At 38.6% G+C, this 21,936-nt stretch overlaps 1 protein-coding gene across 4 annotated transcripts in view; it reads right to left on the bottom strand.

The window, feature by feature from the left end:
* LOC115217960 (zinc finger RNA-binding protein) overlaps nucleotides 1-21,936 on the bottom strand; it is a 45,901-nt gene that overhangs the window by 11,689 nt on the left and 12,276 nt on the right. Inside the window, exons 2-12 of one of the 4 annotated variants that reach the window (XM_029787679.2) lie at nucleotides 17,850-17,927; nucleotides 17,299-17,372; nucleotides 15,027-15,101; nucleotides 13,931-14,108; nucleotides 12,848-12,998; nucleotides 11,346-11,437; nucleotides 9,710-9,805; nucleotides 9,255-9,366; nucleotides 7,986-8,083; nucleotides 5,993-6,137; nucleotides 963-2,904 (exon numbers count right to left, since the gene is read on the bottom strand). In XM_029787679.2, coding sequence (XP_029643539.1) covers nucleotides 2,810-2,904; nucleotides 5,993-6,137; nucleotides 7,986-8,083; nucleotides 9,255-9,366; nucleotides 9,710-9,805; nucleotides 11,346-11,437; nucleotides 12,848-12,998; nucleotides 13,931-14,108; nucleotides 15,027-15,101; nucleotides 17,299-17,372; nucleotides 17,850-17,927 — 1,194 coding nt within the window. In that variant the 3' untranslated portion in view covers nucleotides 963-2,809. Of the gene's footprint in view, nucleotides 1-962; nucleotides 2,905-2,927; nucleotides 3,036-4,060; nucleotides 4,396-5,932; nucleotides 6,138-7,985; nucleotides 8,084-9,254; nucleotides 9,367-9,709; nucleotides 9,806-11,345; nucleotides 11,438-12,847; nucleotides 12,999-13,930; nucleotides 14,109-15,026; nucleotides 15,102-17,298; nucleotides 17,373-17,849; nucleotides 17,928-21,936 lie in introns of those variants that run through there. The other 3 variants (XM_036507786.1, XM_029787680.2, XM_036507787.1) reach the window with 3 other exon arrangements.

Here is a 21,936-nt window from a genome sequence, read left to right as displayed (position 1 = left end):
GTAGTCATTGCAGCAGATGGGATCACCGTTTCCAAAAGCAAAGACAATCAGAAAAGCAGATGTTCTGAGGTAATTGAGAGAAGTAGTGTGAAAGAGGTCAGGGGACTGGGCAAACAAAATCTGATTGCTGCACTAGAACATACCTGCTTATACATTACATTTGGGCAAAGAATAAGAGGACATTTGTACCCTAGCCATACATTACTCTGGATTTGGCCCCTACAGACTTTTTATATCTCTGAAGTGAGCTCCACTCTGAAAGGTTGGGCATGTCAGATAATAAAGAACACTCGATAAAATCCACAATGAGAATGGTAGAAAACTCTTGAAAATATATTGCGGAATTTAAAAAGAAAGAGGGAAGGAGCACGAGTAGAGAGAGAAGTAGCATGATTAAATTCATCATCATCGTTTAACGTCCGCTTTCCATGTTAGCATGGGTTGGACGATTTGACTGGGAACTGGCGAACGAGATGGCTGCGCCAGGCTCCAATCTGATCTGGCAGAGTTTCTACAGCTGGATGCCCTTCCTAACGCCAACCACTGTAAAACAATAACTTTGTTTCTTATAAACAAATACTTATTTCTTTATTACCCACAAGGGGCTAAACATAGAGGGGACAAACAAGGACAGACATAGGTATTAAGTTGATTACATCGACTCCAGTGCATAACTGGTACTTAATTTATTGACCCCGAAAGGATGAAAGGCAAAGTCGACCTTGGCGGAATTTGAACTCACAACGTAGCAGCAGATGAAATACCGCTAAGCATTTCGCCCGGTGTGCTAACATTTCTGCCAGCTCACCGCCTTAAAGTAATACAAATACTGTTTCTTCCTGGAAAGGTCTCATATATCATGTAATATAAAGTCTGTACAAACACAACATAAATACAATATTTTTACACACCCACTCCATCCTCAAAGAACGCAGAAAGAGTAGACAATAACAAAAAATCAATAATAGTGGAGAATTATTTATTTGAGACTATTCTGTTGACAGAATGCTTACAATTCAGTTAGTTGTGCAATGACAGGAGAAACACTGAAAATTTATTTTGAGATTTTTTTTGGTTTTTTTAGCTTCTGCCAAAAATGTATAAATCTTGACATTTTAAATGTATATATTTTCGTGACTACGACAAAGAATTCCACTCACACAAATATGCATACATACACACATTCAAAGTAAATAAACTGTAGTTATGACTGTGAATGGGAGAATTAGAGAGAATATGTATGTACTCCACTTTGTGTCAAATGATTTAAGTACACTGTTAACCCTTTCGTAACCACATTTCAGTTGAAATACAATTGCCTTTGTTTCTAGTAATGTTTTTAAAAAATAATGAGGGATTTAGTAATGTAATTAAGCAGGTGTTTGGAGCATAAATTAGCAGACAAGTTTGATGGAAGATTTTAATTTGGATCACTTTATGACAGGAAGTTTGTATCAAAGAACCAAACATGGTCCCAGACAGGTTAGTAATCAAAAGAGTTAGTCATGTAGTATCCTGTTACCGTTATTTAAAGAACTATGAAATAAGCATATATGTTACTAACATGTAGACCACTGTCCTTGTTAGTAGAATCTGTTTGTTAACTTATGTTTGTGTTAATTAAAAAAAAAAATTTAATTTGTAATATTCTTAATACAATAAATGTAAGTAGACCAATCTCATTGTTTTGTTTCAAAATGATTTTAAATAAACTTAACAAATTAAAAAAGAATGTGTATGAATAAGCGGACACCTAACAATTGGACAATTTCTATGTATGTACGTATGTGCACGTGTGCTCTCAATAAATTTTCGGAACCCCACCCCAACCTGCCGACTTGAAGCTTCTTTTTATAAGTCTCAGGTCTTCAATTTTGTGGAAAAGGGGACAGATGATAATATCAACACCCAGAAAGTTGAAAAGCAAATTTGATCTCGACAGGGCTTTATAAATAAATCAATAGACCCCCTAAACTGAAATAATTTGTAGCTGTTTAAAACAAATAAACTATGTTCGTTACCAAGCAAATTGTTCAGGATAATTAAAACACAGCTTGCAAAATATAAGCAGAAGGACAAGAAATAAAGTGGTAACATCAAAAATATTAAAGCTCCAACAGTTCTTCATGTCTTTGGAAATGTTTATAGAGAAAAAAAGGTAGATATCTATTTCTAATTTCAGTTTTAACTGAGGGGGGAAAAAACAAAAAACAACCAAGGATGATGCTGGGGGAAAAGTTGAAGACCAGAAATAAAACGAGTCTAAACAAGAATACTGTTATCAAAAAGGTTTAAGGCAAAAAAAAAAAAAAAGAAAAAGAATATATTTTAAACAAACACATCCACACACATACATATATATATATATAAATGAAATAAATTGGAGGTGAAAGGAATACTGAAAGAAGTTTCTTAAATAGGAAATGATAATTTCTAATTGACTCTGCCTTAATTAACCTGGAACATTCATAGTAACAAGATAACTGAAATGAAGAATATAATTGATTGTACCCCACATTTTACAGTTATATTGATAGACCACCCCAGAGGGAAGCATGGCAAGGTCACCTTTAGATTTGCACTTCCAGTGTAAGGAGATTTAGTCTCAAGGAATTTCTAGCGGTTTCTATCACTTTACTACCGTAACATATGAGAATGAAGATCTTTTTAACAAAGTGGAGTACATATATATAATCCAAAATAATGATATACAATAAAAAGGTATACAATAAGAAGCAGAAGGTAACTAGTATCTGTTATAAATGAGTGAAACAGGAATTGATGATTATTTTCATTGTGACCCTCGTTTCTAAACATCAGCTTGGTGGCTGGAAGGTTGGCTGGTTGCAGCATCTCCATCAACATCCTTCTTGTCTTTCTTGTTTTCCTCCTCTCCCTGACCACCTGGAAGAAATTGATAGTCAGGAGAAGTGAGTAGTGCCACACTAAGATCATTCACTCAGTCGACTCCTATACTACATTCACCGCTTCGTACTCAGAGAGGCTCAACTTTTCCATATCCAACTGTGGAATTTCTGAATTAGGAGAGGAACAAAGACACAGTTTAGTATTTCACTATGGAAATATTTTATCCAGTAATTTTAGGTTTTTTTTTTTTGTTAATATATAAAATAATTAAATAAATAATATGTTAATACAATTTAAAAGTAATTTAAATTCTAAGTTAGGATAGTGTATGTTATAATTTATTTTTAACAAGATCAATTGTAGAACACTTTTATGTGTTAAGAACTAAAACTGCTGAAAACCAAAACAGAATCCATCAAATAACTAGTTTTGCTTGACCAACGGTCAGAAAACCAAAAATGAATGGTCATTAAGAAATGTTATGTTCTTGTGCTTAAATAAACGAGCACAGAGAGACACATTGTTCAGGGAATTAAAAATATAAAGTAACATTAACGAGTCGACCTAATTAAAGTGGGAGAAAAAACTGTTCAAACTGGAACAGACAGAAAGACAAATTGGGGAATTGTTTAGTAAATATTGTTAACCCTTTAGCACTTAAACCAGCCATAACTGGCCCAAACACGCCTCCTGTTTCATGGTTAAACTGGTCAGATCCAGTTTCTAGTATATACCTTACAAAGTCCATTCTAAATATAAACAATAACATCATCAAAATCTCAAATCTGTGAGATGATACATAATTAATTCAAAGTGATATGAATAGACAAGCTTTATATTTGTCAGAGCAATTTCAACGCTAAAGGGTTAAGCAAATTCTCTGTTCTAGAACTAATTGGTTCGTTAGAATTAGTTTAACGACATAAAATACAATTGATGATGAAGATGGTAACATAGGTTATTGGAAGCGCCTTTCAGGTCTTTGTGCTGAGCCTAATTCAGAAATGTGAGCAGCTTGTTGAATTAGTTGGTTCCTCTCCAATACACAACAGATACGCTATTTACATATGAACAATTTTTATTATGACAAATTAATGACAACGTCAGCATCAACTGTCGATGTCAATCTTTGTTTCCTGAAACATGGATTGGCAAAATAAGAAATATAAAATAAGGAACAAGTTTTAATTGGTTCTAAATTAGTTTTCTCTTCTCATCAAACAATACAAAAAAATCAATATATAACATTATGTACAGTTAAGATGGAATACAAAAGCGATAAAGTACAATAATGAAAATGAGAGTCCTATTAACAATAGAATTATTTTTTTTTAATGCCATTGGACTCTAAATACAAATACGAAAGAGAAAACGGTAACTTTGATTTGTCTTGGTTATCTCCTCACTCTTAATTTAATGACTTTTGAAGAAATAGTTTCTCTTAGAATACATGTAACTAATAACTAAAAAAGCTTAGTTGAAGTCTTTAGAGGTAGGTTCAGCTTTCTTCATTCAAACAAGTTGTTCCTAGAAACAAATTCCAAAACAAAAATTAAAAAGCAAAAAACATCCTGATGGTAAAACTTAACAAAAAACAACTTTTCTTCCAAGAAAGTGTAAAAATGTAGGCAGTAATCATAAACATGACACATTGAGGAAAACAATAACTAAAAAAAAATGACTGAAAATGTAATTTTTATAAATGAAATTTGTTAAAAAGAATCACAAATGTCTTAAATTAAGTGAATAGTGATTCAAATTTAGCATAGAAGTTTTAATGAAATCAATTAACCCTTGGTGGACCAAATTCAATTATAATGCCTACTGCAAAATATGTACCGATATTCCAGACTCCTGCCTCACGCAGACAATTCATTTATGTTGATGAACCAAGGCGAAATAAAACAAAGGGTGCTTGTCATCATCATCATCATCGTTTAACATCCATTTTCCATGCTAGATGGGTTGGATGGTTCGACCGGGGTCTGGGAAGCCAGGAGGCTGTACCAGGCTCCAGTCTGATCTGGCAGTGTTTCTACAGCTGGATGCCCTTCCTAACGCCAACCACTCCGTGAGTGTAGTAGGTGCTTTTTACGTGCCAGGAGAGGCTGGCAATGGCCACGATCAGTTGGTGCCACCGGCACGGATCCAGTCGAGGTAGCACTGGCAATGGCCACGTTCGGATGGTTCTTTTTACGTGCCACCGGCAGTGGTATCACAACTACAATTTCCATAGATTTTTTGATCGATTTCGATTTCCTCAACAGGTCTTCGCAAGCAGGAAAGGTATGCATAAGTGGGCTGGCTACATCCCAGGTGTGAGAGACCAGCTCTGGTCAGTTTGAACATAAAACAGGCAGAATACTTTTGGCCGGTTTAAATGCTAAAGGGTTAAACCCTCAATGAAGGACAATCATGCAATATCAGTGAATGGTATGACAGACCCTAACCACAACAAACCAAGAATCCCTAAACAGGTTTGGTCCAACAAGAACTAGAATTTCAATGAAGGACAGCTTCTAACTTAACAGAGACTATAGAAAGACGAACCCAAATGTACCACAGTCCAATGAAGGCCAACAGGTCAAAATTCCGAAGTCACTATCACCCGTCTTGTAAAAGTATACCTTTGAAATACAGGTACAACTCAATTTTGCCAGCTGAGTGGACTGGAGCAACGTCAAATAAAGTGATATATCTAATTCTGGATCATATTACTATATGTGAAGGCACAATGGCCCAGTGTTAAGGGCAGCGGACTCACGGTTTCGATTCCTAGACCAGGTATTGTGAGTGTTTATTGAGTGAAAACACCTAAATCTCCACGAGGCTCCGGCAGGGGGGGTGGGGTTATGGCGTTCCCTGCTGTACTCTTTCTTCTGCTGGCCTGCTTGCTTAGCCAGCGGGGTGGCGTCATTTGAAGGCGAAAACAATGCGAAGTGCATTGTGACCAGCGATGTGTAGCAACATCCGATAGCCTGGTCTGTCACGGTGATTACTATATAAGTAGACTCAGTCTAAAATGCTAGGTGACCACCAAATTATGGGACATGGTAAACATTACCCGTTTATAAAAGCTGTAGAGAATGTGTATTTGGAGGCGGAAGAATGTCGGCATACTTACCATCACCATCAACAACAGCATCTCCATCAACTGCACGCTTGCGTTTACGTGGCTTGAAATTTTTCCGCCTGAAACGTGGTAAAGGTAACTGCTCCATGTTGAGAACTTTGTGGATTTGGCGAAATGCTATTAATCGGAGTGTGTGCTGCAAATAAATGTATCAATGGAGCTTATTATTTTGTGGGTATGGGGTGGGTGGTCTATTTGTGTCTGTACAACACTGGTCACAAATACATTCATAAGAAATTCAGGTAGAAGTTCACATAAGTTTTCTTTTCGGCAAAAACAGAGTGGACGATGGTCAAAAATTTTTTAACAGCTGGTCTTGAACAACTAAACAAGCATAAAAGCCATCAAGTAAACTAATAAATTTCCGCCATGACTAATTAAAAACGTTAATTATAATCTGACTAAAAAAAACAAGTCACAAAGAATGATTAGAGATGGCATCCACTTCAAAGTCAATATTTAATATGCAGAAGGCAGCGAGCAGACAGAAACATTAGCACGCTGGGCAAAATGTTTAGCGGTATTCCGTCTGCTGCTACGTTCTGAGTTCAAATTCTGTCAAGGTCAACTTTGCCTTTCATCCTTTCGGGGTCAATTAAATAAGTCCAGTTATGCACTGGGGTCGATATAATCGACTTAATCCGTTTGTCTGTCCTTGTTTGTCCCCTCTGTGTGTAGCCGCTTGTGGGCAGTAAAGAAATAAGAATCGTTTGCACGTCTGGCGAAATGCTTAGCAGTATTTTGTCCATCTTTACATTGAGTAGAAATTCCGTCAAGGTCAACTTTGCCTTTCATCCTTTCAGGGTCAATAAAATAAGTACCAGTTGACCACTGGGGTAATCGACTTATCTTGACACCCCCCGCCCCAAACTTGCAGGTCTTGTGCCAAAATTTGAAGACAATATTTAATATGCAGGCCATAAATAGCACTGTGTAACATGATTTTTGTCCTTGGGAAGCAATTGTTATTTTCTATTTGCTCACCCCTAGAAAATATGACAAATGGCCAATGTTTCCTTTGAACTTTGCTTTTGTTACGATATTTATACAAACCCCAAAGAATCTCTTTCAACACATGGCTATGATACTGCCCCACTACTTGCTCATGAACAGAGATGCACATATTGTCAGCCACTAAGGGACATGCTCAACTGGTTAAGATCAAGCAAATTTGTGGTATGGAGCAGAATATTTGCTATAATGATATTTCTGCTTCAGCACTGAATCTGTCTAAAATGTAATGGCAAATAGGTCAGTTTTAAAACCTTGATGTCCAGGTCATAAAAGCAAAGATTGAAGGCAATAGTAGTCATTTCCTTTGATTTCTAGAGAGAAGCAAAGGGGAAATAACACTTACTGACCAAAGACAAAAAAAAAATTTTTTTTAATTTCTTATAATGTGTTATTATGAAATGTAATGACTTCCCCACTTGTAATTATCCCAGGAATTTTGTTTTGCATATTGTTTTAGCCATTTTATCCACAACTTTATTTTTACATTTATGTCTTTGTTTTGTAAGATTCCTGATCAGAAATTGTGTGTTGAAACCGATATTGTTATATTTCAGGATGGCAATTTAAAAAAATTTTCTTGCCAAATAACACACACACACCACCCATTTTGAATTAATAGTTGTAGCAAGGTGATAGTAGTAACAGTAGTAGTGGCAATAATGGCTTCCAATTTAGGTACAAGACCAGTAAATTTAGAGGAAGGGGGCTAGTCAATTATATTGACCCCAGTGCACAACTGGTACTTATTTTATCAACTTTGAAAGGATAAAAAGCAAAGAAGACCTCGGCAGAATTTGAACTCAGAAAATAAAGACAGACGAAATGCCTCTAAGCATTTTGCCCCGCTTGCTAATGATTCTGCCAGCTTTAGTCATGGTAATAATATTAAGCAGTATTCAAAGTCGGTGGGGCTAGTAGTCTACATTGGTCAATGTTAAACAGTTGTTGACCGCTCGTTCTATTGTGTTACCTGTGCTGCAGCAGTGATGTTCTCTCGGTCTTGCATGGACATACTATCAAGGACATCTGTGGGATCCTTCTCACAAGGATCATACAATCCTGGAACATCTAAAGAAAGGAAAAAATAGGAATTAAACAAGAAATGAAACAGGGGACATGGTAAAAGAATTCACTCAAGAAAATAAAAAAAAACTTCTGCTATTTGAACAGAAACATCCAAAGGCCACGAATTCTACCATAATTCCAAGATAAAAATTTTGAGGGTCAGGTATTGATACCAACTTGCCCAAGACTGCCTTACATCTCTGGTACAAACTACCTGTTTTAAAATGATCTAAATTATAATTTCCAATTAAAATTTTCTGTTAATGGTCCAAACATCTACTTAATAATGACTGACTTATTTTACCATATTCTTCATTACTTTTAAAATTAATTGAAATGAAGAGGTGTATTTCAAGAAAACCATGGTAACAAAAGGATTAAATTACCTTACTGCCAACCCAAAGATAAATGGTTTTTATCAAGGTACTATGTGCAAATAAAGCTCACGGCTGCATACCTCATGACAGTTTTACTTCGCAATGGTGAAGTCAACTTAGGGACAAATGCTGAGATCATCATTGTCATTTAATGTTTGGTCCCCATGCTGGTATGGGTTGGACGGTTTGACTGAGGGCTGGCAATCTGATCTGGCAAAGTTTCTACAGCTGGATGCCCTTCCTAACACCAACCACTCCGAGAGTGTAGTGGGTGCTTTTTATGTGCCATCAGCATGAGGGCCAGTCAGGCAGTATTGGCATCAACCATGCTTGAATGGTGCTTTTTATGTGCCACCAGCACGAGACCAGTCAGCTGACACTGGGATCAACCACACTTGAATGGTGCTTTCTACATGTCACCAGCACAGGAGCCAGTCAGGCGGCACTGGTAATGATCACACTCAAATGGTGATTTTTATGTGCCACCGGCACGGGGCCAGTTAGCTGGCACAGGACCAGTCAGCCGACACTGGCATCAATTTTGACAATTAGGATGATCTCCTGTAGACATACTGTTAACAGTAGTAGTGAAAAATATAAGAAAATAAACATGTGAAACAAAAGATTATGACATGAGGAAGAAATTGATTTCTAACATGGATACAAAAGCAGAACTTTGCCAAAGCAAAGAAATATGTCATTTCATTTAACCCCACCACAACGTAAATGCAAAGGTGTATAAAGTGGGACTTATGAGTAAATGTAGTTCAATGAAACTAAATAAATCGTCAGTTTACCTGTTAAAAATATGCCAGATGCTAAACACTCAACGACTCTTCTGAGAGCATCACCAGGGCCAAGATTGAACTCTGCACTACTGATACACTTCTCGACTAACAATTCCATTGCCTAGACGAAACAGAAACAAACATGTCAAATAGCTTACAGATAACAGGAAGGAAGAATATAACAATATATACTCAATACCATATCAGAGAGTGGAAGCGTGTAGCTTGGTGGTTAGGGTGTCGAACTCATGGTTATAAGATTGTGGTTTCAATTCCTGAACTGAGCAATGTGTTGTTTTCTTGGGTACATTTTACGTTGCTGCAGTCCACTCAGCTGGCAAACGTGAGTAATCCTGCGATGAACTGGCATCCGATCCAGGACTGGGGTTGATATATATATGTCACAGAAACCAGCCCTGTCGTCACCCAGGAAGAATCTGCTGTATTAGATAACAACTACTTACCCATTCACTAAGTGGAGCCCATACAGAATTTCTTTGGCGTAAATCTCGGAGGATCCGTAACACCACAACACACGATGGAAGACCAGTAGCTCGTGCCTACACGAAAAGTATACGGGTATTATAAGAAAGATGTATCAATGCATTTAAAACAAAAATTCAGAAGACCCACACACATACATACACATCATCATCATCATCGTTTAACGTCCGTTTTCCATGCTAGCATGGGTTGGACGGTTCAAGTGGGGTCTGGGAAGCCAGGAGGCAGCACCAGGCTCCAGTCTGATCTGGCAGTGTTTCTGCAGCTGGATGCTCTTCCTAACACCAACCACTCCATGAGTGTAGTGGGTGCTTTTTATGTGCCAGGGGATGCTGGCAACAGCCACGATCGGTTGGTGCTTTTTACGTGCCACTGGCATGGAAGCCAGTCAAGGTGGCGCTGGCATCGGCCACGTATGGGCGGTGCATTTTACGTGCCACCGGCACAGGTATCACAACTGCAATTTCCATTTGATTTTTTGATGTTGATGTACTTGACTCAATAGGTCTCCTCAAGCACAGCAGGTCACCCTACGATCCAAGGTAAGCACAGCAGGCCGTCCTGCGATCCAAGGCACTTTGGATGGGCTGGGGCATATATAGGAATCCATGTAAAAGCCATCTAGCACACTCTGCATAGTGGCTGGCATTAAGAAGGGCATCCAGCCAAACCTTCCATCCCATGCAATGGACATTAAATGATAAAGATATGTGTTTGTGCATGTGTGTGTGCACGCACATGAATGCGTGTATCACATGCCTTTGTATGAAAGTGGTGGTCTTAGGCTTATACACCCTGTAAACAATACACCCTTTAGCCTTGCTCTTTTGAAACTCAGTGAAATTGAAAGAAATCCCTTACTTGAGAAATAGTTACGGTCTGGTGGCAGGAAGGCATTCAGCTGAAAATACTGCCTCGACAATTCATTTGCCCAACTCTTGTTGGCAGGTGAAACAATTGCAAAGGGAATGAATACCTGAATGAAAGTATTTCTGTTTGGGGTTGGATAGGGAGGAAAATATTTTGATTCATTCCTGAACTATTAGTGTTTTTTTTAACCCTTTCTTTACTGTATTTATTTTGAGAAGCTCTGTGTTTCTTTCAATTACTTTTAAATAAAACAAAGAATTTAGTAAAATAACTTACTTCTTATTAAGCTGGTGTTGGGAACATAAATTGTGACTAAGGTTTGGTGGAAGATTTAATTCAGAACTTTTGTACTCAGAGCCAGAGCTGGTTTACTATGAGGTTTACTATGAGGGGGGAAGGCAGAGCAGCTTCTTGCAGAGGGATTGGTATGGCTACCCACATAAAAAAAAAGAGGGGGGAAAGAAAATGATCAGCAGGAGCTACAAGACACAGATTAGTAATGATAAGGTGCCCAAGTAGCCCCCACAAGGCACAAGCTGAGTAGAGGTGGGAGGATGAGTGGTTTGTAAGACTGTTTGAGAAGATGAATGGGGTGGGGGAGCAGACTACCAAAATGGGTAGCTTCTTTCCAAATGAGTCAAAGAAACTATATTAAATGTTAAGAACAGAAAAATCAAGTCTCAGCTAAAAAAGTTAGAGAAACTGTTACAGAATAATAAATCTTACCTGAAACCATTTGGCATGCCTCAGAACTGCTAGAGCATCCAAACATGTCTGTTTGTTGAGGAGATCAACAGGATCTTTCTGCTTTTTTCCACCTAAGCAAATGAAATACAAAGATAATATAAATTTGTAACACAACGGCAACACTAGCCACAGCCACATATATAGAGCTAACAGTAAACCAGTTCAAAACACAATACAACCAATATATGCATACTTTTCACAACCCAAGCAAGAAAAACACTCCACTATCTAAATATATATATGGGTACTAAAATTTTAAAAATATTACATTTAGCATTAACTAGAAAGTATTGTTCCATGCACAACCACACCAAGAAAACAACAAACCTTGCCAACTCTGTACCACTGAATCCTACTAAATTCTCTTCTTTTAAAACCCAATTACGGAACCATAACTCTAAGTTACTCTCTTCCTACAAACACATCATCATCATTTAACATCCATTTTCCATGCTGACTGAAAACTGGTAAGCTGCACCAGGTTCCAATCTGATTTGGATTGGTTTCTACAGCTGGATGCCTTTCCTAACACCATTCACTCCAGTGGATGCTTTTTATCTGCCATGGAGACATCCGACGGTTTGCTCCCTCTGATTTCGTATCAGTCTTGGCATGCTTCCTGTGTTCGGGAAACGAATGACAGGCGAGTAAATCTGGGTGCCTTTTATAACCAACGAGTCATTTTACATGTGCATCATGCTTTTCATAAAGATGCGTTCACAAGTATTATCATGTTCACAAAAAGTGAGTGAGTTGAAACCTAACATGCAATCCTTGTGTTTTCAAAAGAGAGTGATGCTGTGGGTCAGTGACAAATTCCTGATGTCAAATTACCAAGAATTGTGATAAAATCCATTTAATCTCAATATCGTGTGTGAAACAAATAATCTTTTACAGTGCAACGTGTCTTTTGTAGTTCAGTATATATCAATCATCATTTAACATCCATCTTCCATGCATGTATGGATAAGACCAAATATATATACATAATTAAATAATGAAGGTAGGTTTTGATATTAATCAATTAAAACCAGTGGTTTAGCATATTTAAAAAATCCGAAAATTAAAAATTGTGTTACGTACAAAATTTGTTCTTACATTTTGGTTTTTTGCCGAGATTTTTCTTGAGAACACATTCTTTGTGGTAATGGCGATTTGACATCTATGTTTAGCATATAGGTTGTCCACTTTAGTGGTCAGTCCTCTAAATTTTGTGTATATATATATATATATATATGCATGCTGGTGCCACATTAAAAGCACCCATCACACACTGTAAAGTGGTTGGCATTAGGAAGGGCATTCAGCTGTAGAATTGAGGCCAAATAAAACTGGAACCCGGTGCAGATCTCTAGCTTGCTAGCTTCTGTCAAACCGTCCAACCCATACCAGCATGGAAAACAGAGTTAGGGACCAATGACGAGGATAATAAAGGGAGTAAGTATCTAGCCCCACACAAGAGCCATATGATCAAGAATTACCTGGTTCTGGCTTTACAGTAGGTGGTTCCCTAATGACAGGTGAGGTGAGCATGATGGTGCAGGAAATCACTGGTTCCTTGTCTATACTGGAAACAATGATTGAGGCATCGCTGACTGACATCTTAAGTTCATACTTCTCTTCGGTCACAGTCTGAAACGGAACACATTACTATTACTTATGACAGTCAATACAATCAGCAAATTGTTAACCATATCCCAGTTTGGGAGGATCCATTACAACCGTTGGGGGAAAAACATCAACTAAATAATGAAATCAAAGAGAGGTTATCTTCATTAATTAGGAAAATAACCAGAGAAGGTGATAGAAAGAGAATCCAACAAGATCCGGAAAAGTCGTACATGAAAGAATTTGAAATGATGAAGACACACCAGATTAAGAAGTTTACGAAACTCAAAGGTCAGAGAATGAAGACTGAAATCCGTCACTCACCTGTGAAAGCAGTAATTAATTAGTATTATCTAATTGGTATCATCCCAGTTTGGTCACAATCTCTAGGATGTCAAGATCACGTTATGCACAATTTTTATAAACTTAGACAGGAATCTACAGCTTTCATATACAATGCAATCTTACCAGTTGTCAGCTATAGAAAATTTCAGAAGAAAAAGACAAACGAGTGGCTGTGTGGTAAGTAGCTTGCTTACCAACTACATGGTTCCGGGTTCAGTTCCAATGCATGGTATTTTGGGCAAATGTCTTCTACTATAGCCTCGGACTGACCAAAGCCTTGTAAGTGGATTTGGCAGACGGAAACTGAAAGAAGCCCGTTGTATATATGTATACATATATATATGTGTGTGTGTGTGTGTGTATATGTTTGCCATCCCCCAACATTGCTTGACAACTAATGCTGGTGTGTTTACGGCAAAAGAGGTCGATAGAATAAGTACTAAGCTTACAAAGAATAAGCCCTGGGGTCGACCTACTCGACTAAAGACGGTGCTCCAGCATGGCCACAGTCAAATGGCTGAAACAAGTAAATGAGTAACAAAAAAAAAAAAAAAGCTTCAAAATGCCAAAGTCTGGTAAATAAGGTTCAAATAAAGAATATGGAAACTTACAGCTAATGTCTTTGAGAGTAAAGTGTGTACTTTCTTTAATAAACTTTTTGTTGGCTTATCAGAACACAAAACTACAAGCTGAACATCTGTGTCGCCTTGGAGCAATAAACTCTTCGCCAAAACACCAACACGCATGACCCCCTTTAAAGCACGTGGTGTAGGCTCCTCTTTCTTTCCACTGAAAGGCAAAAAAAAAAAAATGAGATTTACAGGTCAAATATTTAGAATTTGTAAGTGCAGTCTATAGGAAAATAAGCATTTGAAGATACTAAATTAACGACAATATCAAATGAAAATTAAACAGGTGTGGCGGTGTGCTAAGAAATTTGCTTCCCAACCACATGGTTCTGGGTTCAGTTCCAATGCAGGCATCGTCTACTATAGCCTCAGACCAACCAAGGCCTTGTGAGTGGATTTGGTGGACAGAAACTGAAAGAAACCTATTGTGTGTGTGTGTGTGTATATATATATATATGTTGGTTCGTTAGCCCCTACACGCAATTTTTTTCTCTCCTTGTTTCTTTTCTGTGTATCTTTCTGTTGATGAGCGTAGGTTCGAAACGTAAAAGACTTGTTTTATTTCTATTCCTGAGCGCCATACTAATACATTATTTGTTTGTACTCCACCTGCCTTCGTCTTCTGTTTATTTTCGTAAACCTTCCCGTTATATATATATATATATATATATCTACATGTGCGCGCCTTTGTACCTCAACTCCTGTATAATAACCTCAAAAACTATAACGAATAAAAGAGGTGAGAATAGGATGCAAACTGGTGCTTATTTTATCAAGTTGAATAACATCAAAAACAACTCTCAATAGAATTCAAAATTAAAATTGAAGGCTGCCAAACAGATTAAGCATTTTCATGAAAAGAGAAAATGAAAATTCATAAGCATTGAAAGCTACATAAATTGGAGGGAAAACAGAAGGGGGGGGGGTCTTAAAATAAATATAACAGACGGAACAGCAAACAGAGAGAAACTGAACTGAGAAAATGTTTGGCAATAATTTTAAACCTCACACAAAATCATAACCACGAAATTTACTAATTAACATTTAATTGCAGCTCATGTAATTATCAGATTTTTACCTTTCCTTGCCTTCCCCGTCAGTTGCAGCAGATTCTGCAGACATTTTGCCACCATTTTTCTTCTTCAGAGTTTCACTATACATTAAATATATGTAAGAATATAATTGGTAAAAACGGTAAGACAACAAAAGAAAGAAAGAGACCTCAATATTATGTAAATAGAGGAATTTATCTGTAAATATAATATGTCACAATTACTCGGTAGCCAAGATAAAACTCTGAGTTTCGAATGCTGAGGTGGAAATCCACAACACCATCTCTTCGGTTATCTGGCCATCTGAAAAACGCTATGAAAAAAGGCCGTTATACAAAGGGAAATTACTGTGTTATAGACCGCTAATTAAGATAAGGTTAAAAGTTCATAGTAATGCGTAAGCGTGTCTGTTCATATGAACTTTTAACCTTACCTTAATTAGCGGTCTTTCGAATTAGTGCTTTTGTATAATTAGCGGTCTATAACACAGTAATTGACCTTTGTATAATGGTCCTTTTCATAGCATTTTTCAGATGGCCAGATAACTGAAGAGATGGTGTTGTGGATTTCCACCTCGGCATCCGAAACTCAGAGTTTTATCTTGGCTACCGAGTAATTCTCACATATTATTTTTACAGATATATGTAAGAATATATATATTTTATAATATATTATTATTAATATCAGGAAATCAATATTAGAAAATTCTTCAGAAAGATATATACGTGAGTAAAATAATTGTAGTATTAAAAGTATAAATATATGTAAATATGTATAAGTATATATATATAATATATATGACAGTTTAAAAGTTTTGAATTTAGTTTTTAAAGCATCTTATGATCGTTTCGCAGGAGTACTGTCCCTATAATGGAATCCTATATTGATAAGCATTTATAGACAATTCTTCTGTTCTTCAGAGATATAAAATTTGAATTTTGTATAATATATCAATGGTAGTTTTTTTTTAAATTTGAAGTAAGAATACAAAAAGGTGTGTGTTTATATGAGAGGGAGAGAGTTTACAATATCAAATATAATATACACAAGATCATTATAAAGACCTTGTGCTAATTAACATTGTTATACATAAAAACAATGATGTGATTATTATTAAGTTCTACAATAGAAAGAACAGAGTACTGATGTGATGAAGCCTACTGGTTATACAGGGGGGGGGTGATGAAAAGTTCTTGGCTTTGAGCAAAAGAAAATATAGGAGGATCAGTTGATTACGGTTTTATACAACATATTCTCTTCTCAAGATTCGCACATTTATTGCAGCGGTCCTTAAGATTTTCTAAGCCCTGTCAAAGGGCTCGGAAGGTTGGGCCTCACTGACCTTCCTGACTGCACTACTATATATGGTGTGCTTCCTTGGACTGCACAAGCCAACAGAGAAAAACCTATCATACTTAGTGGCGAGCAAGTCATAAAATGTACAGAGTGAGAGATCCTGTAGAAGGCTTTCTCAAGTAGATCCTCTTCCTTACCTTTTAATGTCTGTTTTGTATATCGGAATGGGCTGGGCGATTTGACAGGAGCTGGCAAGCCAGAAGACTGTGCCAAGTTCTCCAGTCTGTTTTGAAGGAAATTTAGATTATTATTTCTAGCATATAGAGCGACCACATTGAGGTCTCCTTCTTTCATGTCTTCTGATTATTTTTCTTCTTAACCCTTTCATTACTGTATTTATTTTGAGATGCTCTGTATTTCTTTAAATTACTTTAACCTTTTAGCATTCATATTAATTTGGCAAAAATAATCCTTATTTATTCACATTTAAAAAAAATTTATCTGATATTATTTTGTAGCTTCAAGATAGGAAAGATGTAATTGCTTATTTTAAAAATGACATTGCAGGGTAGGTGTGAGATGCTGGTTCTGGCCAGTTTGAGCATAAAATGTGTAGAATATTTGGGCCGGATACAGCCGGTTTAAACACTAAAGAGTTAAATATAACAGAATTTAGAAGAATAACTTGGTTATCATTCAGCTAGGAACATAAATTGTGACTAAGGTTTTGTGGAAGATTTTAATTCAAAACATATGAAAACAAGACATTTGTATTACAGAGCCAGAACCGGGTTCAGCTGGGTTGATAATGAAAGGGTTAAGCAGAGCATGTTACTTTTGTTTCTTTCAAACCTTCATATGTCTTCTGCATTCACAGCCCACATTTCATTACCATGTAACACTGGGTGGATTTGTACACACACACACAAACAAACTTTCACCTTTTGCCCTACAGAACATATACCAAGACACAAACGCACAAAGAAATTAAGCATTACTTACGCTTCAGCAATTTGATCAGAAACTGACTTTAAGGCCCTTTCACAGGATGATACAATGTTCTGGAATCTCTGAAGCTAAACACAAAAGTAATTTTCATAAGTAATGCATGGAGTTATTTTGAACAGCAGAAGTGGACAAAAGTAGAGCCAGAGTGACACTATTCAAACCAAGCATTTATCTTAATAAATAGTTTAGCTGGTTCTGGACTAAGAAATTAAACTTCTTATTTGAAGTTTAATTCCGCCATTTTCAATTTCGTTTCAGTTGTAAAAATTCTCAAACGGATGGAATCTGCAGTGCAGAAATTATTGATTTTGAGCTTGAACTGCTATATTTCTCATTACAGAGATATGAATTTTTGGCTCCACTCTGACTATAAAGCGATATTGCAGATCTATCAAACCCACCAGCATGGGAAACTGACCATGATGACTATTATAGCAATAAAGGTGAAAAGAAATCCATGCTAGCAGGAAAGACAGGAGTGACCAATGGACATTAACACAAGGATTTTCAAAAGAAATAAAACAAAAGTGAAGAATAAGACTGACCTCTTCTTCTGTTGGATAAATAGTGGCATGCTTTGCCATAACATGTCTATCATCGGAAGACTCAGGCCGCCTCATTTGCTGGAAGAAAAGAAAATCGGTTTTCATAATTAGATCTTTGAAAAAAGCAACTAAGATATCGTTCCCTGAGACTGTTGATTAAATACCAGAAATGCTCAGGTGAAATATTCCACAACTGGTCTCAATAAAACATTTGGTAAAGTGATATTTTTCAAATCGGGAATGGAAGAAAATGAGAAGGTAAAGGAATACCATGGGATTATGGTATAAAGGAGAGAAAAGAGAGGAAAGGAGAAAGAAAGCAATAACAGACAAAAGTAGAAGGTATTTGAGCTAAATTTGAAGATGTGTTTTATGTCTCTTTTTATCAGTAATGGCTTGATGAATTGGTGAACAGTCAGCACCAGTGGGGAGTATAGAGATGGAAGTTCATCATCATCATTTAACGTTCGTTTTCCATGCTAGCATGGGTTGGACGGTTTGACCGGGGTCTGGAAGCCACAGAGGCTGTACCAGGCTCTAGTCTGATTTAGCACTGTTTCTACAACTGGATGCCCTTCCTAACGCCAACCACTCTGAGAGTGTAGTAGGTGCTTTTTACGTGCCACTGGCACAGGGGCCAGAGCAGCCTGGCAAACGGCCACGATCGGTTGGTGCTTTTACATGTCACCAACATGGACGCCAGTCAGGCGGCGCTGGCATCTGCCACATTCGGACAGTGCTCTTTACGTGTCACCGGCACGGGTGTCTTAACTACAATTTGTATTCGGGAAAAAAATTAGCTGACACGGAGGAATGGAAGCCATGTGAATATCGGAAAAAAAAAAAAGGTTACCTGTGTCATGATGATTCGTGCCCAGGTATCAAAATGCCAACATCATGACCCCTGCTCAATGCTCTGTGAACACCGTAAAGGATGTAAGACATAACATGGACAGCTGCAACAGAGATTATGAAGCTGTGGTCAGTAGAAAGGGACACAGCAGGGGTTTTAACTGTGTCTGCATCCCAGGATTCTTTGCTACATCTTTGAAGAAGGCCTTGGGCATACTTCAGATAGTTAGGTGAAGCTACTGCTCACTATGGTCAAGCCCTGGCTGGAGAGGGCTGCTGCTGGAAGGCAGCACGACTTTGCTCCTTCATCATCATCATCATCATCGTCGTTTAACGTCCGTTCTCCATGCTAGCATGGGTTGGACGGTTCGACCGGGGTTCTGGGAAGCCAGAAGGCTGCACCAGGCTCCAGTCTAATTTGGCAATGTTTCTACAGCTGGATGCCCTTCCTAACGCCAACCACTCCGTGAGTGTAGTGGGTGCTTTTTACGTGCCACCTGCACAGGTGCCAGGCAGGGCTGGCAACGGCCACGGTCAGATTGGTGTATTTTATGTGCCACCGGCACGGAAGCCAGTCGAGGCGGTGCTGGCATCGGCCACGAGTCGGATAGTGGTTTTTACGTACCACCAGACCAGGGATCCTGGCTGGTCCAATTCGATTTCGATTTCGCTTGCCCCAACATGTCTTCACAAGCAAAGGGGGTTGGCAAGGGTGCCTGTCGTACGGTCGCATTGGAGTATTTTACGTGCCACGGCCACGAGTCGGATAGTGCTTTTTACGTACCACCAGACCAGGGATCCTGGCTGGTTCAATTCGGTTTCGATTTCGCTTGCCCCAACATGTCTTCACAAGCAAAGGGGGTTGGCATGGGTGCCTGTCGTACGGTCGCATTGGAGTATTTTACGTGCCACGGCCCCGAGTCGGATAGTGCTTTTTACGTACCACCAGGCCAGGGATCCTGGCTGGTTCAATTCGGTTTCGATTTCGCTTGCCCCAACATGTCTTCGCAAGCATGGGGGGTTGGGATGGGTGTCTGTCGTCGGATGAGGTTCTATATCGACTTCGCTTGCCTCAACCGGTCTTTGTGTCCAAGGGAGGAAGGCATTCATAAGTGGGCTGGGCTCACTTGTCCTGCCTGGTCTTCTCACGTACAGAATATTTCCAAAGGTCTCGGTCTCTGGTCATTTCCTCAGTGAGGCCTAAAGTTCGAAGGTCGTGCTTCACCACCTCGTCCCAGGCTTTCCTGGGTCTACCTCTTCCACGGGTTCCCTCAACTGCTAGGGATTGGCACTTTCTCACACACCTATCTTCATCCATTCTCGCCACATGACCATACCAGCGCAATCGTCTCTCTTGCACACCACAACTGATGCTTCTTAGGTACAACATTCTCTCAAGGTGCTAACGCTCTGTCGAGTATGTACACTGACATTACACATCCATCGGAGCATACTGGCTTCATTCCTCACGAGCTTACGCATGTCCTCAGCAGTCACAGCCCATGTTTCGCTGCTATGTAGCATGGCTGTTCGTACACACGCATCATACAGTCTGCCTTTTACTCTGAGCGAGAGGCCTTTAGTCACCAGCAGAGGTAAGAGCTCCCTAAACTTTGCCCAGGCTATTCTTATTCTAGCAGTTACACTTTCAGCGCACCCACCCCCACTACTGACTTGGTCACCTAGATAACGGAAGCTATCAACTACTTCTAGTTTTTCCCCCTGGAAAGTATCAATGAAAAGAGTCAGAAGTGGTTCTCGGAAAATTTTTTTCATTTCACCAGCTCCAGTTTCTGGCCCCTTAATTCCGACATTTGTAATCCCATGGATTACTACGTGTGGGACATGGTTGAGAAGGTAGCAACCATTCTGCCTGCAACACCAAGGTTAAGCTGATGGTCAAGATTAACCCTTTCGTTACCAACCCAGCTAAAACCGGCTCTGGCTCTCAGTACAAATGTCTTGTTTTCATAAGTTTTGAATTAAAATCTTTCACCAAACCTTAGTCACAATTTATGTTCCTAACACTAGCTTAATGATAACTAAGTTATTTTACTAAATTCTTTGTTATATTTAAAAGTAATTCAAAGAAACACAGAGCATCCCAAAATAAATACAGTAACAAAAGGGTCAAGAAGAAAAATAATCAACAGAAGACATGAAAGAAAGAGACCTCAATGTGGTCACTCTATATGCTAGAAATAATAGCCTAAATTTCCTTCAATCCACACTCTTCCTACTGCTCCTAATGTGCATCAGCCCAAATGTAGAGGTGTGTTTAACCCTTTCAATACCAACCCAGCTCAAACCACCTCTGGCTCTGCAATACGTAAAAAGCACTATCCGAATCGTGGCTGAAGCCAGTGCCGTCACGACTGGCTTCCGTGCAGGTGGCACGTAAAATGCACCAATCCGACCGTGGCCGATGCCAGCCTCGCCTGGCACCAGTGCAGGTGGCACGTAAAAAGCACCCACTACACTCACGGAGTGGTTGGCGTTAGGAAGGGCATCCAGCTGTAGAAATATTGCCAGATAAGACCGGAGCCTGGTGCAGCCCTCTGGCTTCCCAGATCCCCGGTCGAACCGTCCAACCCATGCTAGCATGGAGAACAGATGTTAAACGATGATGAAGTTTTGATTTAAAATCTCCCACCAAAACTTAGTCACAATTTATCTTCCTAACACCAGCTTAATGATAACGAAGTTATTTTATTAAATTCTTTGTTGTATTTAAAATTAATCGAAACAAACACAGAGCATCTCAACAGAAATACAGTAACGAAAGGGTTAAGGAGGTGTTTGAAAATCTTCCCAGGGTCACAGAGAGGGACACATGTGCCAGTTTCCAGAGTCATCTTGAAGCCATGGCAGAAGCTGATGGTGGCTACTTTGAGAAAACTTATCTCCCAACCACAATCTCATAGATATCTCTTGATTTTTTAAAAATACTTTTTTGGGGGGGACAGGCTTTGGGTTTTCTTTTCCCCTTGATGCAAACTGTCAATTATAGCTCAAAACACCCTGTATAATGGGGGGAGGGGGGCAGCCATGTTTCTCTTCTACAGCAAGACATCTATGCTTGTCCCACTGCCATACTTTAAGCCTCTCAACACCTTCAAGGAAGGGAGCTGCTGCACAGAGGGACTGAACCCAAAACTACATAATTTGCAAGCAAACTCCTTACAACATAGCCAAGCCTGCAAGTAATATGTACATCATACACACAAACAAAATC

This window comes from Octopus sinensis, linkage group LG12 (genome assembly GCF_006345805.1).
Source record: "Octopus sinensis linkage group LG12, ASM634580v1, whole genome shotgun sequence".
NCBI classification, from domain to species: Eukaryota; Metazoa; Mollusca; class Cephalopoda; order Octopoda; family Octopodidae; genus Octopus; species Octopus sinensis.
The sequence above is the reverse complement of the archived record's forward strand: the minus strand, read 5'-3'. Positions and strand labels throughout refer to the sequence as shown.